Here is a 12927-nt window from a genome sequence, read left to right as displayed (position 1 = left end):
AAAGAAATAATTTGTTCACTTAATTCGTGTGCAACTTAAATAATTCATGTTTGTGTGCCAAATCTATCAACTGATTCCAGGACAGTTCAACTACTTTACCAAAACGTATATTCGCGACAGACACTCAATCATCGATAATATCATCAGTTAATTCTTTCTTTTTCGATACAGCATTTTCAAGTCTAAGTAAACGGAAGGCATGTAATTGAGGAGGATTTCTTCGACTCCGACTCACCTTCAGATCGACATGCCGTCCGTCATGCGAATGTCGCCGATGGAAACCCGTCACGCTCGAAAGGATCGTCGACACGATCATACGATCACGATTGTATATAATCACGTGTCGATATCAATTACATACATTCCCGACAGAAAACGTCGATCCGCATTTATTCCAGACTAAATTCAAGGATTTCCTTTTTTTATTTCCTATAATAAACACGACCGCGTGAAAATTTCCGAACACTTCTATTCGATAGATTTATTATATCTCTATGGTGGATCCACGAGACACACCTGACGAAGAGTAGAACTACACTGAGTTTGTGGCTGTCGCGAGTATCCCTTCTCCGGCCTTTGTCCCCCTTCTTCCTCGTGTCCTTTCTCTTCCTCTCTACCAAGCAACCCTATCTGACCTTTCCTTGCCTCTGGAATTACTTTGACAACCTCGGCAACTTAATCCACCTTTTTTTCTTGCCCTCTTTGAAAGAAATCTTTGAGAAAGATCTTTGAAGAAATCGTCGGTAAATTCGATAGTAACAATGTAATCAAGCGGAATGAGAATAAGAATGAAAATATAAATATATTTAGCTCTACTATTAAGACCGTGGTCCTATTCCGATGCTTAAAAATTATTTTCCTTGTCGTTAAATATTAAATAAATACAAATGATGTTCATGAGAGCATTGTGAACATGAATCACGGACTGCAGCTTAATACTAAAATTCTTGAATCTAGGATTTCTTGATCTTCGGTATCAGTATGGCCTACATTACAATTAGATACCTAACGATAATAATATTTTATTATTAAATCTCTGATATTCCTGATAGAAACAGTTATTCCTGATAGAAAATCTAAAAAAAATGTTCGAGATTGATTAAAAAAACCAAGCTCTTTTTTTCAATTTCTTCGCGTCTCATTCTTCTGTTGATTTCAAGAGACACACTTTGTTACGTAGAAGAATCTAAGGTAAAAAAATTTAATTCCTATATTTCATCAACGTTCCTGAGGCCGTTTTCAGCGCCTTACGAGCCCTCGCGGCTTTAACGACGTGAGCCGTCGTGTTCACCGATTCTACTGGTGCAGGTTTATGGATTACGGTGCTTCCAGCACCATAAAGTCTGCCAGAGGAGATCAGCAGACGCGCGCGTGAGTCATGATGCAGAAGGAAGCGGCCTCGCGTCCTGCATGTATATATAAACGTTAATATCGCTCATTCTTTATGACGCGTTGAGCTGAGGAGTGCAAGGGCCTCTGGTAATCGTTAACCACATCCCGACGTGAATTCCTCTAGTCTAATCTCCCGGCCCTTAATCATCATTGTTCCTGGAGAAACCACGCGTCACCTCGAGGAATTTAAGATCCTGGTGACCTGAGAAGATCGGATCACACGGTCGCCGCATCGCTCGCGAAATCTCTCGTTATTTTCGCGTCATTTTCGTTTCAATGGATAACGTCGAAGTATTGCGTCTGATATAAGCGGATTCCCCGCGGAATGCGGTCACATTGGAACTGGCGAGTGTGAGAAAGTCACCAGAAAGAATTCCACCTTGGAAACAGATTGATTTCCGTGGCATCAATCATGGGACACTCGCTGTTTTAATCCGCGATAGTTTCATTATCGAGATTATAATATATGAATGTTAAAAAAAATTGCGAATACAAATCGCGTTAAATTTCTATTAAAGAGACATAGACTTCAAGTTCTGATCGAGAAGTTTAAGTAAAAAGTTTTAAACTTTAAAAATCCTCGTGCTGTATATAAAGGAAAATTAAATTAAATATATTCATTTCTATAATATTTTGATGTATTTATTATAAGTATTATGTCAATAAAATCCATTTTTCTTGTATACATTTAAAAAGTGCCCAATTAAAAAAAAAATTGTTTGAATAATTCTAAGTAAATATTTACTAAATGTAAACATTTACATTTGTATACAAATGTATACATTTATTTGATGCAAAAACTATTATTTTGCTTTAACTCATTTTTTCAAATGCTTATTTATTGGAAATATAGTAAATTTTTTTTCCTATATTAAATGATCACCGTGATTCTTTTATTAATCCAATTAATTGCTTGGATTATTTGCCATTATGTCGACGGATTATGTCATCGGATAAATCGATGTTCCAATTCACTAAATATGAAGGACAAACTGAAAGTCTACTGCTTCTTCGTCATTCGTAGAGACGAAAGGGTCGATTCGACGATCCGTAAATTATGCAGATGATCGTTGTCGCCAGTAAATTATGTACGCGCGTGTTCTTCAACGACGACGACGACGACGACGACGACGACGTCGTCGTTTCTTCGTATCCTCCGGTGGCACATAACGCCTTGTATCCACGTCTCCTAACTCTTTTGTTCGTTACGCACGCGTCCGATGCATCCGCGTGATCGGCGTGACTCGCATCACATATTCGCTGTCGCTTCATTGTTTGTACTAACATAATGCAACGTGCGCGACTTTAGATATCCAAAGCGAAGCATCGATACTCGGATGTAATCAGACGCAAATGTCGAGGGCCATTGGTATTCAAGAAACGGAATTAAAGTGACGAAATTAGGAGAGCCGCATGTTCCTTTCTCCTTTCTTTTTTTATGACACACGCTGCAGGACGCGAGTGACTCATGTGTTTCACGCGCGTGCCATGCTGCGTCACGTTGAAATCTTTTTGGATATCGTTAAGTATCTTCAGGAATTTTCTTGCTCAATTTTCCTCGAAGAAATCATTTTTGTATCATTTATTAAAAAAAATATACGATAGAGTAATTTCTTGTAAATTTTTTACAAAAATGCGTTACGGATTTTCATCGATAAGTAAGATTTAATTAAGTTTTAAATTAACAATTTGATTTAACTGTGAATTTTTCTGGTCCTTTTCCTGAAATCAATTATGTTAAATTCAGAGTATACAGAAAGTAGGTGAACGCCAATTTAATGTGTTTTTTTATTCGAAGAACACAGCCAGAGAATCAAGTTGTTACCTATAAAGCCCTGAGAAAATGATTGAGATTCAGAGAAACGTTCGCGTGTCGACAAAGTTTTTGTGCGCATTGCAACCTTATAGCCGCTTCCGTTCGTAGTTTCCGTTCCGCGTTTTTTCGATGATAAAACAATTATTCATTCAAATATAACTTATTAATCTCTAAAATTTAATAGAAAAACCTAATTTGCTTCTTAAATATCATCTTCCAATTCTCTGAGAATATTTAAACGTTTAAATATTTTAAATATGAAAAACTGATGCAAACCAACAGCAAAACAAAGAGTTATATCGAGCATACATCGAGAGTTTATAAATTAATTCAGCCCTGATATTTATAGATTTACTCACGGTGAGCTCTAATTAAGAGAGTCTGTGAAGGATGAATGAATTAACCTTTTGATTCATTGAGATTAACAATCTACGCATTGATATCCGACTACTAATTTATTGCCAGCGTCGATGTAACACGACGAGAAGAGACGTTCAGGTAGTCAATTAACGTTTATATTTTTCAACTTCAATTAACATAAAATATTAATCTTGGGAACTAATATCGATTTCGTAGAAACCTAACATTTTTGTAAATTAGATTTCGATTTAAAGTGACGTACGTCATAACTTTTTAAAAACGTTAAAATTAAATCTCTGTTTATAATATGCGTACAATATAACGTACAATAACACGTTTTTATTGTGTATATCTGACACTATATGTCCTACACCCACACCGCGGGTTGGCAGCGAGTAATGCGTGATAACATTGCTTCCGGTTGAGGGGACGCGAAACAAATGCCAAGCAAAACAGAGAAAATTTGTATTTTTTTGTCGCACACATGCAATTGCACTTCGTTCACCTGGTATGCATCTGGCCAGGTCAAAACCCTCCCTTCAGAAGTAAACGATGTAATTAATGCTCAATGAGTCAGCATTAGGAATATTTAATTTTATGACATTTTCTTGTAAAAATTATATCAATCGAAATATGGATATTATAGAATAATCAGAGGACTCTAGTAGCAAAATTTATATTGGCATAATATTGGCCAAATATATTCCCAACGTTCAATCAAAAGTCTCGCCAATAAATTGCTGCTAGGCACATTATTTAATTCATGGAATGTTATTTAATTCTTTCCTTAGCAAGCAATTCTATATTTTGCATTACGTAAACAGATAGATTAAAATTTCAGCGAGGTATAGAATTGAATAATTGTAATGCGGGTAATTTTACGACTTTTTCCACTCTCACTCGCTGTCGAAATATCCGGAGAACTCATAAACGTGGCCAGGCGTTAAGTGTTACCTCCATAAGTTTCACTTTTCCTGTTACGCACTATTATTATCGCTTCCTCAGTGTAGGTGGAATTTCCACTTTTCCGCAAATCTTAATTTGTCACTCATTTTTCCTTCTACCTGATTATTTCTCTTGTTTTCTCTTCCTAATATTTTCGCTCGTTAACAAAACACGTACAAAGTTATTAATCTATCATTATATTAATATTAATACATATAGAAAAATACGTATTACATTAATAATTAATTGTTTCAAGTATTTCAAGAGTTCGTATATCCGCAAATTTATCATCACAAGCATCAAATTTATCCAAAATATATTCTGAAAATCCTAGAACTTTAATCAAGATTATTAAATTAAAACAAGTTCGAGCTGCTTGTTATATAAAGTTTATATATAAAGTCATTTTTTCAATAAATTTTATATTTTTTAAGAATAAGCAATCTTGTTTTGAATATTTAATAATAAGTTTTTTTAAAATTTGTATATATTTTAAATTTATTATCGAAAAGATATTCTTTATTGAAGATAACCGTCATTTAAAAGGAAATTCAGTAATCATTTTTTAGTAACAAAATTAGTAATATTTTTCTGTGTGTGTATTATCAAAGAAATATAATTAGTTGCTATCAGTCTCATTAAAATATCATTAGCTTAAGCATAAATAAGTCGTTTACCTCGTCTTTAGTCACTTTTATAGTCTCACAGGATTCGACGTAAAAGATGGAACTCATCTCTGGACGGAACCACATAATTCTGGTCTCTATTTCTCTCCTTTTCTAAATAATTTATTAACCTGTTCAATCACGTAATCAGCGAGTTTCTCGTTTCCATCATCATTTTAAACATAAACAAAAATACAATTTTCAACATAACACTTCAACACAACAAATTCATAAAATTATTCCACATAATATCACTAATCTCTTTCGAGTTTTTTCATAATTAAAATAATTTTTTTTTCTTCATATTGTATCAGTTATCTTGAATCATAAATCACTTCCGCTGCTAACATTTGTCATCCAAAAATGAATTTTGTTTATTCTCGCACTATGTTTTTTTATCTTATCATAAACAACATCTTATCAACTTTTTCTTTCATTTTAATTTTTATATATATACATATATATATATATATATATATATATATATACATTTTTTCAATTACACACACAAATATCGGATGCTAAGCAATTAAAGATTTATGTCAGAAACATTCATTGATACACCTTACCGTCACAGTGGTCCCGTGAAAACTGGAAAGCGAAACTATAATCACGCACCTTCCCCTGTTTAAGTATACGCACGGCGTGTCCTCCCTACTCTATCACAAATATTCTCTCTTTCTCTTTCCTCTCTTCTCGTTATTCCTATCTCCCCTTTTACCGGTCGATTATCTCTCAACCCGCATTAATTCTTTTATTCAACGAAAACCGCTGCAAAAAGCTCGTAACGAGTGAAGTCACTAGAACTTCAATTGTTTGGCAGCATGTATTTAAAAATTATTCAGGTTAAGAAAATGTTTCTTATACAAAATAAAAAATTGTAATTTGCTTTTTTTCGACAGATTTTTTTGAAGAAATTTTAATTTTCATAACATAACTGCTGAAATGGATCTTTTAATAACGGCAGAACCTCATTTTATTCCAGGGTAGAAAATTAAGTCTTACAACCAATCAGTCCTATTTTTAAATTAAAAATTAATAAATGATTTGTTTAATAATCCAATAATTTATTATATTAAAAACGGTGCCGAATGTAGAATGTACTTTGGAAATTTCAAGAAAATTGTCCGGTTATTCTTTTCAGATATTCCGGTTATTGTCCGCAGTACCAATTCAATTACGGTGAAACGTATGCAAAAACTACGCATAAACTATTGCTCGATCCTACAATTAATCATGCGAAAACACTCATCCTAGCTGATCGTGCAGTTACCAATTGCGAGGTGAATGATATGCAGTGCTTTACTTGGTGATAACATAATAAATAAAAGATAAGATAATATAAGAGAAAATATATATAAGATAAACATATAAAAATATAAAATAATAATATAGATCAGCTCAATCAGAGAATAAATCAATATAATAAATAGGACTAGATGAGCCAGATTAAAAATAAATTAAGAACATTTAATATTCAGAAAATAAATATAAAGAAGTACAATAAACGTATAAATTTAAAAAAATTTTAAGATCTCAATTCAATTCTTTATGGCGCGTATTTTAAAAATGACTTTTTATCCATTTTCAAACATGTATAGCGACCATCAAAGAGAGACATTGATGTGGTCAATGCCCGTTTCAAGAGAACCGATCCTCTCTTCGTTCATCCCATGTTGCCAGGATACAAGGGTGCTTATCGGTTCCTTGTAATGCTTATCTGTACAAACTTCCGATATATGTTCAAAATCATGAGTCTGCGTCGCTGCGGAACGAGTTTTCCTTGAAATTTAACCGATTACTGAGCATTGTGTAGGTTTTGTACCGGGATCGAACATTAGTCTGGGACAAAGATACGCGGTGCACGCGACCGAAGGTCTCGCAGACTTCGAACGACAACAATTGCAACATAAGGCGGCTTTAGATCGGCTGAGGAGAACGATCAATGTGCAATGTGGTCGAGCCGAGCCCCGGAATTTGGAAGAACGTTTGGTGAGAAAAAGAGTTAAAGAATCGTCAAAATTTGACAGTTAATGATAGAAGAGATATCTCTTTAATTTCTAATAATTCAATTATTATTACAGCTAGTTAAAACCACATATAAATTACCTTTGCTTACTGTGCGACCTGAATATATAACAACGATGAATGATAATTTATCATCCGACAAGAAATAAATGCAAAAAATGATATGTCTTCATTTTATATATAAAATTATTAAGTTATGTACTATTTGTATAAATAATTATAAAATTAAATTAAATATTGAAAAGAAATAGAATTAAATTATCGAATAAAATTTACGAAACAAATAAAATATAAAATTATTATCATCCTTAAAATAAATTTTTTATAATTTGTTAAATCAAATTTATTACAAAACGGCAATTAAAATAATTGTATATCCAATATTAATTAGTGTTCCTATAATAATTATAGGAATACTAATATTAAGGAAGAGCATTTCAATTGTTTCTGTAAATCAATTAAAAATTTGCCTTCTGTCATTAAATAATTTATTTTCGTTCCTTCAAAATTTAGTTTTCATACGATTATTAGCAATCAAATAAAATGAAATTTTCAGATAAACAAAATCCCAAATGGTGTTCCTTTATCCGCAAAAACGCGAAAAGTAAGTGAGTAACAGTAAGGTCGTATATATTTGTCTCATTGTCAATAATAATTTCAATAGTTTAATAAGTTTATATTACATTTATTTAAAACAATTCATGAATCTCATAAATACTTTAAAAAATTCATAAAGTTTGATATATTTTTATAAAATAGAAATATTTTTAATTTTGTAATGTGACATTTTTGAAAGAAAAATATATCTATCATGTCAAATATACTTTGCAAAGGATACGCGACTCATATTCCTCACGGCTATTTCAAAACATCGATTATTCCATCATATGACGATGCATTATACAGTTTTGCAAAGTGTCAAAAAGATATACAAAGTATAAAATATAAAATAATGACGATTTATCCGGAACCTCCGTTACTTGTAAAATCCACTGAAATCTACCATAAAAACATCGGAATGATACCGAATTATTTTGGATATATTCCTGGAGCAATGTTCAGGTAAATTTAATTAATTAATTAATTAATTGAGTGCACAACTAATTAATTAGGTTATATGACATAAATTTATGAGTGAAATGCATGAGGATTAAAGGAGAGGATAAGTCAACCCGGAGATCTAAGGATTCAAAAACTCAGAATCTAAAGATGAAGAGTTGGAATCTAATAATGAGAGTCCAATGAAGGAGAATGACTCAGGGATCCAAGAATCCAAGGATCTAAGTACAAGAAAACAATATATATTTTTTTTCAACAATGTCTTTACTTTGTAGATGCGGTAAAACGTTCGGAGCTGATTCAAAAGATGTCAAGAAATGACTTCGAAGAGATTTCGACCTATAATTTAACTTTCCAACAATGCTTATTTGGGTCGATCGTTATCAATTATGACAGTAATTGATAGATACTTCAAGATCACTTAATTGAATCTTATACTGCATCAAAATGTATAAAGATTTACAATGTTTAGATTTATATATGCTTGTAAATTGAATATCACAAATATAAAATATTGAGAAACATTGTTTAATTTAAGATGCTAAATACACATAAAAATCGTAGTCAAATTGTAAAAATTTTCTCTAATTATATCAATTACACTTTCCGTGCACACAATGTGCTCGAATAGCATGAAAGATACTCGAAAAATTAATCAGTACACGAAGCACTTAATAGTCATTGAGTATACATATTATACACAAGCACATATTTATATATGTACTTAGTCTCAATTATTGGGATACCCATTTCTTCAAGATTTTGGCGGCTGCTTTCAAATTTTCGTCTTTCTGTTAAAATGTAATAATCGATGTTTAACAAACACCAAAGTCATTTGTTGTCTTAATCAAAGTTATTGTATTTACTTTTACGACAGCACACGCACTTACCTTTATAAAACAATATCGTACATAGTACTCTGCTAAAGTTTTATGTTCAGGACCATAAAATGCCGTAGGAGGAATACCTTGAAGACCGACATTCTTCGTCATCCACTTAGTGAACCTATAATCTTTATTCGCGTCTTTTTCCTCATGCAATTTCGTTTTGTTTTCCAATGCAGACCAATTAGCAAGCATAAAATATCCACCGTCGGGTATCGTCGGTATCATACCAACTTCTCGGAGAAATTTCGCCATATAATCGCGCTTTGGTAATAATTCCATTGCCAGACTGCGGAAGTAACAATCCGGTTGCCCTAAGCGTTCCATTTCCAATTCAAATCCGATAGCTATTGCTTCCTACAATTAAAATAAAAGTAATTCATTAATTTATTAGAGTAAAAATTATAGAATTAAAAAAAATTGTATTTAATTAATTACCTGCATTGGTGTATTACAAACGTACACGGAGTTCTGATGTACCACTTGCAGATTATACAACAAATTCGCTGGTCCATAGGCCCAACCTATTTTCCAACCTGTAACGCTGAACGTTTTCCCTGCTGATCCAATCGTGATTGTGCGTTTGTACATATCGGGCAATGTCGCTGATTAAAAGAATAATTTTTTAAATACCATTCTAAGATTACTATATCATATGACTATTTTTATAATGCAATCCTTACCAATTCTTATATGCTTCTTCGGTTCGTAAACCATATGCTCATAAACCTCGTCAGAAATAACAAGTATATTCCATTTTTTTGCGAGATCGGCAATAAATTGCAATTCATCCAGCGTAAATACTTTTCCTGTAGGATTGTGTGGATTGTTGATGATGATACCTTTAGTTTTCTTATTGAAAAGACATTCCATTTCTTTCCTATCAAATACCCAATCGCTAGAGGTAACTGTGCCTGATGTACATTTCTACAAGTACATAACATTATATATTTAATATAATAAAGAAAAATCTTCCTTGCGTTTATTATCTAAACTTCTTACTGGTTTTAATGCTATGTATCTGGGAATTCCTCCGGCAGACTGTACCATAGGTACATAACAATCAAAAAAAGGTTCAATGATAATCCATTCATCTCCAGGATTAGTATGACCTTGTAGACTAGAATATAATGCTTCGTAAGCACCAGCAGTAATCAATACTTCCTTGTTTGGATCCAAATCATGACTGATAAATTTAGAGTAAAATTTTGCAATAGCATTCACTAGCCTTGGATGACCCTGCAATATTTACATTTACATTAATGATGTAAAATTTATTTTATCATACATAGATAATATTATCGATAGTTATTGATAACAATTACAATTGCAGTCTATCTCCATGTTAATGTTTCATAAAAATGAAGTTATCAAATTAATGAAAGATAAAAAGAAATTATATATAATAAGATACAAAATAATTCAAAAGTTAATGAATAAAATATGTATTACTTACAAATCCTCTCGTATATTGTTGCATAAGTGGATTGTCACTTTTAGCGACAGCAATCAGGGCATTTGTCACATTCTTCGGCGCATGATAATCAGGAAAACCTTGGCCCAAATTCAGTGGCTTGTATTGCAGACTAAGTTGGATATATTCAACCCTAACCAAACAAAACATAACCAATATAATAATGAGTTTTTATCATTCTACATAAAAATATATAAAATATATCTGTAAAATAAATATTATACTACCAGACGGATTTTTCATTGCCCTTCCAACGATTTGGTAAGTCAAACTTTGACATTCCAGCGATGTTTCTTACTGTATTGATTGAAACAGTCTTACTTGTCGCCAGAAAACAGGCTCTCGTTAGCATCTAAATAGGCATGTAAGAAAAATCTTAATGAATACAATAAATTGCGTTCTATAATTATCTTAATTGCACACGATAATTATTCTTAATTATTCTTAAATTATGAGTGATAACAAGAGTGATACAATTCGAAGCACAAGACTGTACTTCTTAGAAAAAAGAATTAGACGGAGATATAGAATGATCTGGATTGTCGTCATAATTGTCGAAAGTATATTATCATTGCGATAAAAACTTACGTAATGCATTATGGCGGGAAACTTGATTCTGGCGTCGTTATTTTAAACTGATTATGAATTCAACAAATCATAGATTGAATTGATAAATAATATCTTCGATTCCAATTAAACGGTAACTTTCGCATCGCTCAGTGTTCATTTTCAAACGACAGAAATATCACGTGAGCGAATTGTCACTAATAAAAATTCTAACATTCAATCACGTGTTTTTAATGACTGTCATCGTTAAAAATGAGTGACACGACGAGCGATGCATGAAAAGGTACCTTAATTAAGATATCTTGGATTAATTCAAGAGAAAGTTCGCGATATCGAACAACATATGTTATAGTTACTTATTTCCATTTACATAAAAATTGAGAGATAATTCTCAGTAAGCAAATAGTGATGTAAATGTCCGAGCATTATATTGTATTAACTTTATAATTTTAGACTTTTCAGTGTCATTCGTATGTAAATGGAAAGCGATGAAAAGTAATTGCAGTTGTTCGCTTACGAATTTAAATCATTGAGGGTTAGAAGTACGTACTCGATTTCGTTGGCTCTTCGCGTTGGATGGCGAGATAAAATGACGCTCTAAACGAATGTGAAACAGAATGCAACAAAATGCTAGCGAATGTATCGACTTGTACTACGCTATAATTTAAGTCGTCCGAAAGTCGTGCTGGAAAGTCCGACTTTGGGAAAAGTAGGGAGGGATAGAGTGCGATCGAGTCACTACAAATGCTTTCAAGCATTTGATTGGACAATAAGAAGAAAGATTTTATGATGAAGCAAAGAATGCTTCAAATATTTTTTGTTGTAGCATTCTGTTGATCGTATTCGAAAATAGAAGAGAAATAAGTTTATGGCGCAATTTTTAGAAAAAATTCAATTTCATATCGATGGAGCAGATATAAGGAATGTTTCATTAATCTCCGTCATTTTTCCGCCGCGCTATTTTCGCCGAATTTTTCCCTGAAGATTAAACTTGATGCAAAATTAATGTCGCCGCAATAAAAATACTGTGTAGAAGTCATGATGGTGAGAGATTTTAAAGAGATTAGAAATATCAAACAAAATCTGTTCGTTATTATCATTTTGTAAAATATTGTAGATCTAGATCAATTTCTTATTTGATTTACACGACTACTGTTTAAATCTCGTTCTTGTCCTTTGTTTTAATCTTTTTTTGGAACGATTAAATAATAGATTTTACTTACCGAGAGCACAAAGAGAATCGTAACGTTTCTCATGACGGACATGTTCGATTTGATACAGTTTCAATTCGAAATATAACAACGAGAGACAAAAGGCCAACTACTTTCACTTTTCCAGACATTCAGTAGTCCACCTTCGTATTGACGGATGGAGTAATCCAATCTCCCCTTCCTGCTTTTTTCGCGCGCCTTTTCGACGGGCATAAATAAAATATTATTATAGACCGGCAACTCTGAGTAAATTTCCATAACGGGAAAACTTGTTCGGGACTCGAACAAGTCTGACGAGAATGACTCTAAAAATTCATATTTTTTGTCTCATACAGTCATACGAAATTTATCGCATGAAATCAAAATATTCAAGCTAATATACATTTGTTCATTTCTTGTCATATCAATCGTACATCAAATTTCAAGCTTGTTGATTGGCTGTAAGATAAAGTCCGAGAATCTCATTATATACGACAAGAGGATACAACAAAAAACGAATAAAAAAATATGAATTTTTTTATGGCTA

At 32.5% G+C, this 12927-nt stretch overlaps 3 protein-coding genes across 7 annotated transcripts in view; 1 reads left to right on the top strand and 2 right to left on the bottom strand.

Annotated features, from left to right (window-relative positions):
- The window catches only part of LOC108690979, a 39367-nt gene extending 33602 nt beyond the window's left edge, over positions 1–5765 (bottom strand). The window contains exon 1 of one of the 2 annotated variants that reach the window (XM_018198573.1): positions 5748–5765. Coding sequence is in view for 1 of the 2 variants with exons in the window: in XM_018198556.1 (XP_018054045.1) it covers positions 236–316 (81 nt within the window). In the remaining variant the exon portion in view is untranslated. Of the gene's footprint in view, positions 1–235; positions 411–5747 lie in introns of those variants that run through there. The other variant, XM_018198556.1, reaches the window with a different exon arrangement.
- A 358-nt stretch (positions 5766–6123) lies between these two features.
- On the top strand, positions 6124–8586 carry LOC108688490 (UPF0605 protein CG18335-like). The gene is made up of 8 exons (XM_018194774.1): positions 6124–6164; positions 6323–6461; positions 6780–6870; positions 6995–7170; positions 7263–7353; positions 7763–7810; positions 8040–8268; positions 8541–8586. The coding sequence occupies exons 1-8, from the start codon at positions 6124–6126 to the stop codon at positions 8584–8586; spliced, it is 861 nt and encodes a 286-aa protein (XP_018050263.1).
- Positions 8511–12447, bottom strand: LOC108689003 (kynurenine--oxoglutarate transaminase 3). 4 transcript variants are annotated; one of them, XM_018195586.1, is made up of 8 exons: positions 12414–12447; positions 10851–10975; positions 10606–10756; positions 10152–10388; positions 9833–10076; positions 9588–9754; positions 9156–9506; positions 8511–9056 (listed from the first exon to the last, which is right to left on the bottom strand). In XM_018195586.1, exons 1-8 carry the CDS (start codon positions 12444–12446, stop codon positions 9000–9002), a joined length of 1365 nt encoding a protein of 454 aa, XP_018051075.1. In that variant the 5' UTR covers position 12447; the 3' UTR covers positions 8511–8999. The 4 variants fall into 4 exon arrangements, with proteins under 4 accessions (XP_018051075.1, XP_018051093.1, XP_018051083.1 ...); XM_018195604.1 differs by lacking the exon at positions 12414–12447 and adding an exon at positions 11741–11831; XM_018195594.1 differs by lacking the exon at positions 12414–12447 and adding an exon at positions 11212–11263.
- Positions 12448–12927: the final 480 nt, after the last annotated feature.

This window comes from Atta colombica, unplaced genomic scaffold (genome assembly GCF_001594045.1).
Source record: "Atta colombica isolate Treedump-2 unplaced genomic scaffold, Acol1.0 scaffold105, whole genome shotgun sequence".
In the NCBI taxonomy this organism is placed as follows: Eukaryota; Metazoa; Arthropoda; class Insecta; order Hymenoptera; family Formicidae; genus Atta; species Atta colombica.
This window is presented reverse-complemented; position numbering and strand designations above follow the sequence as displayed.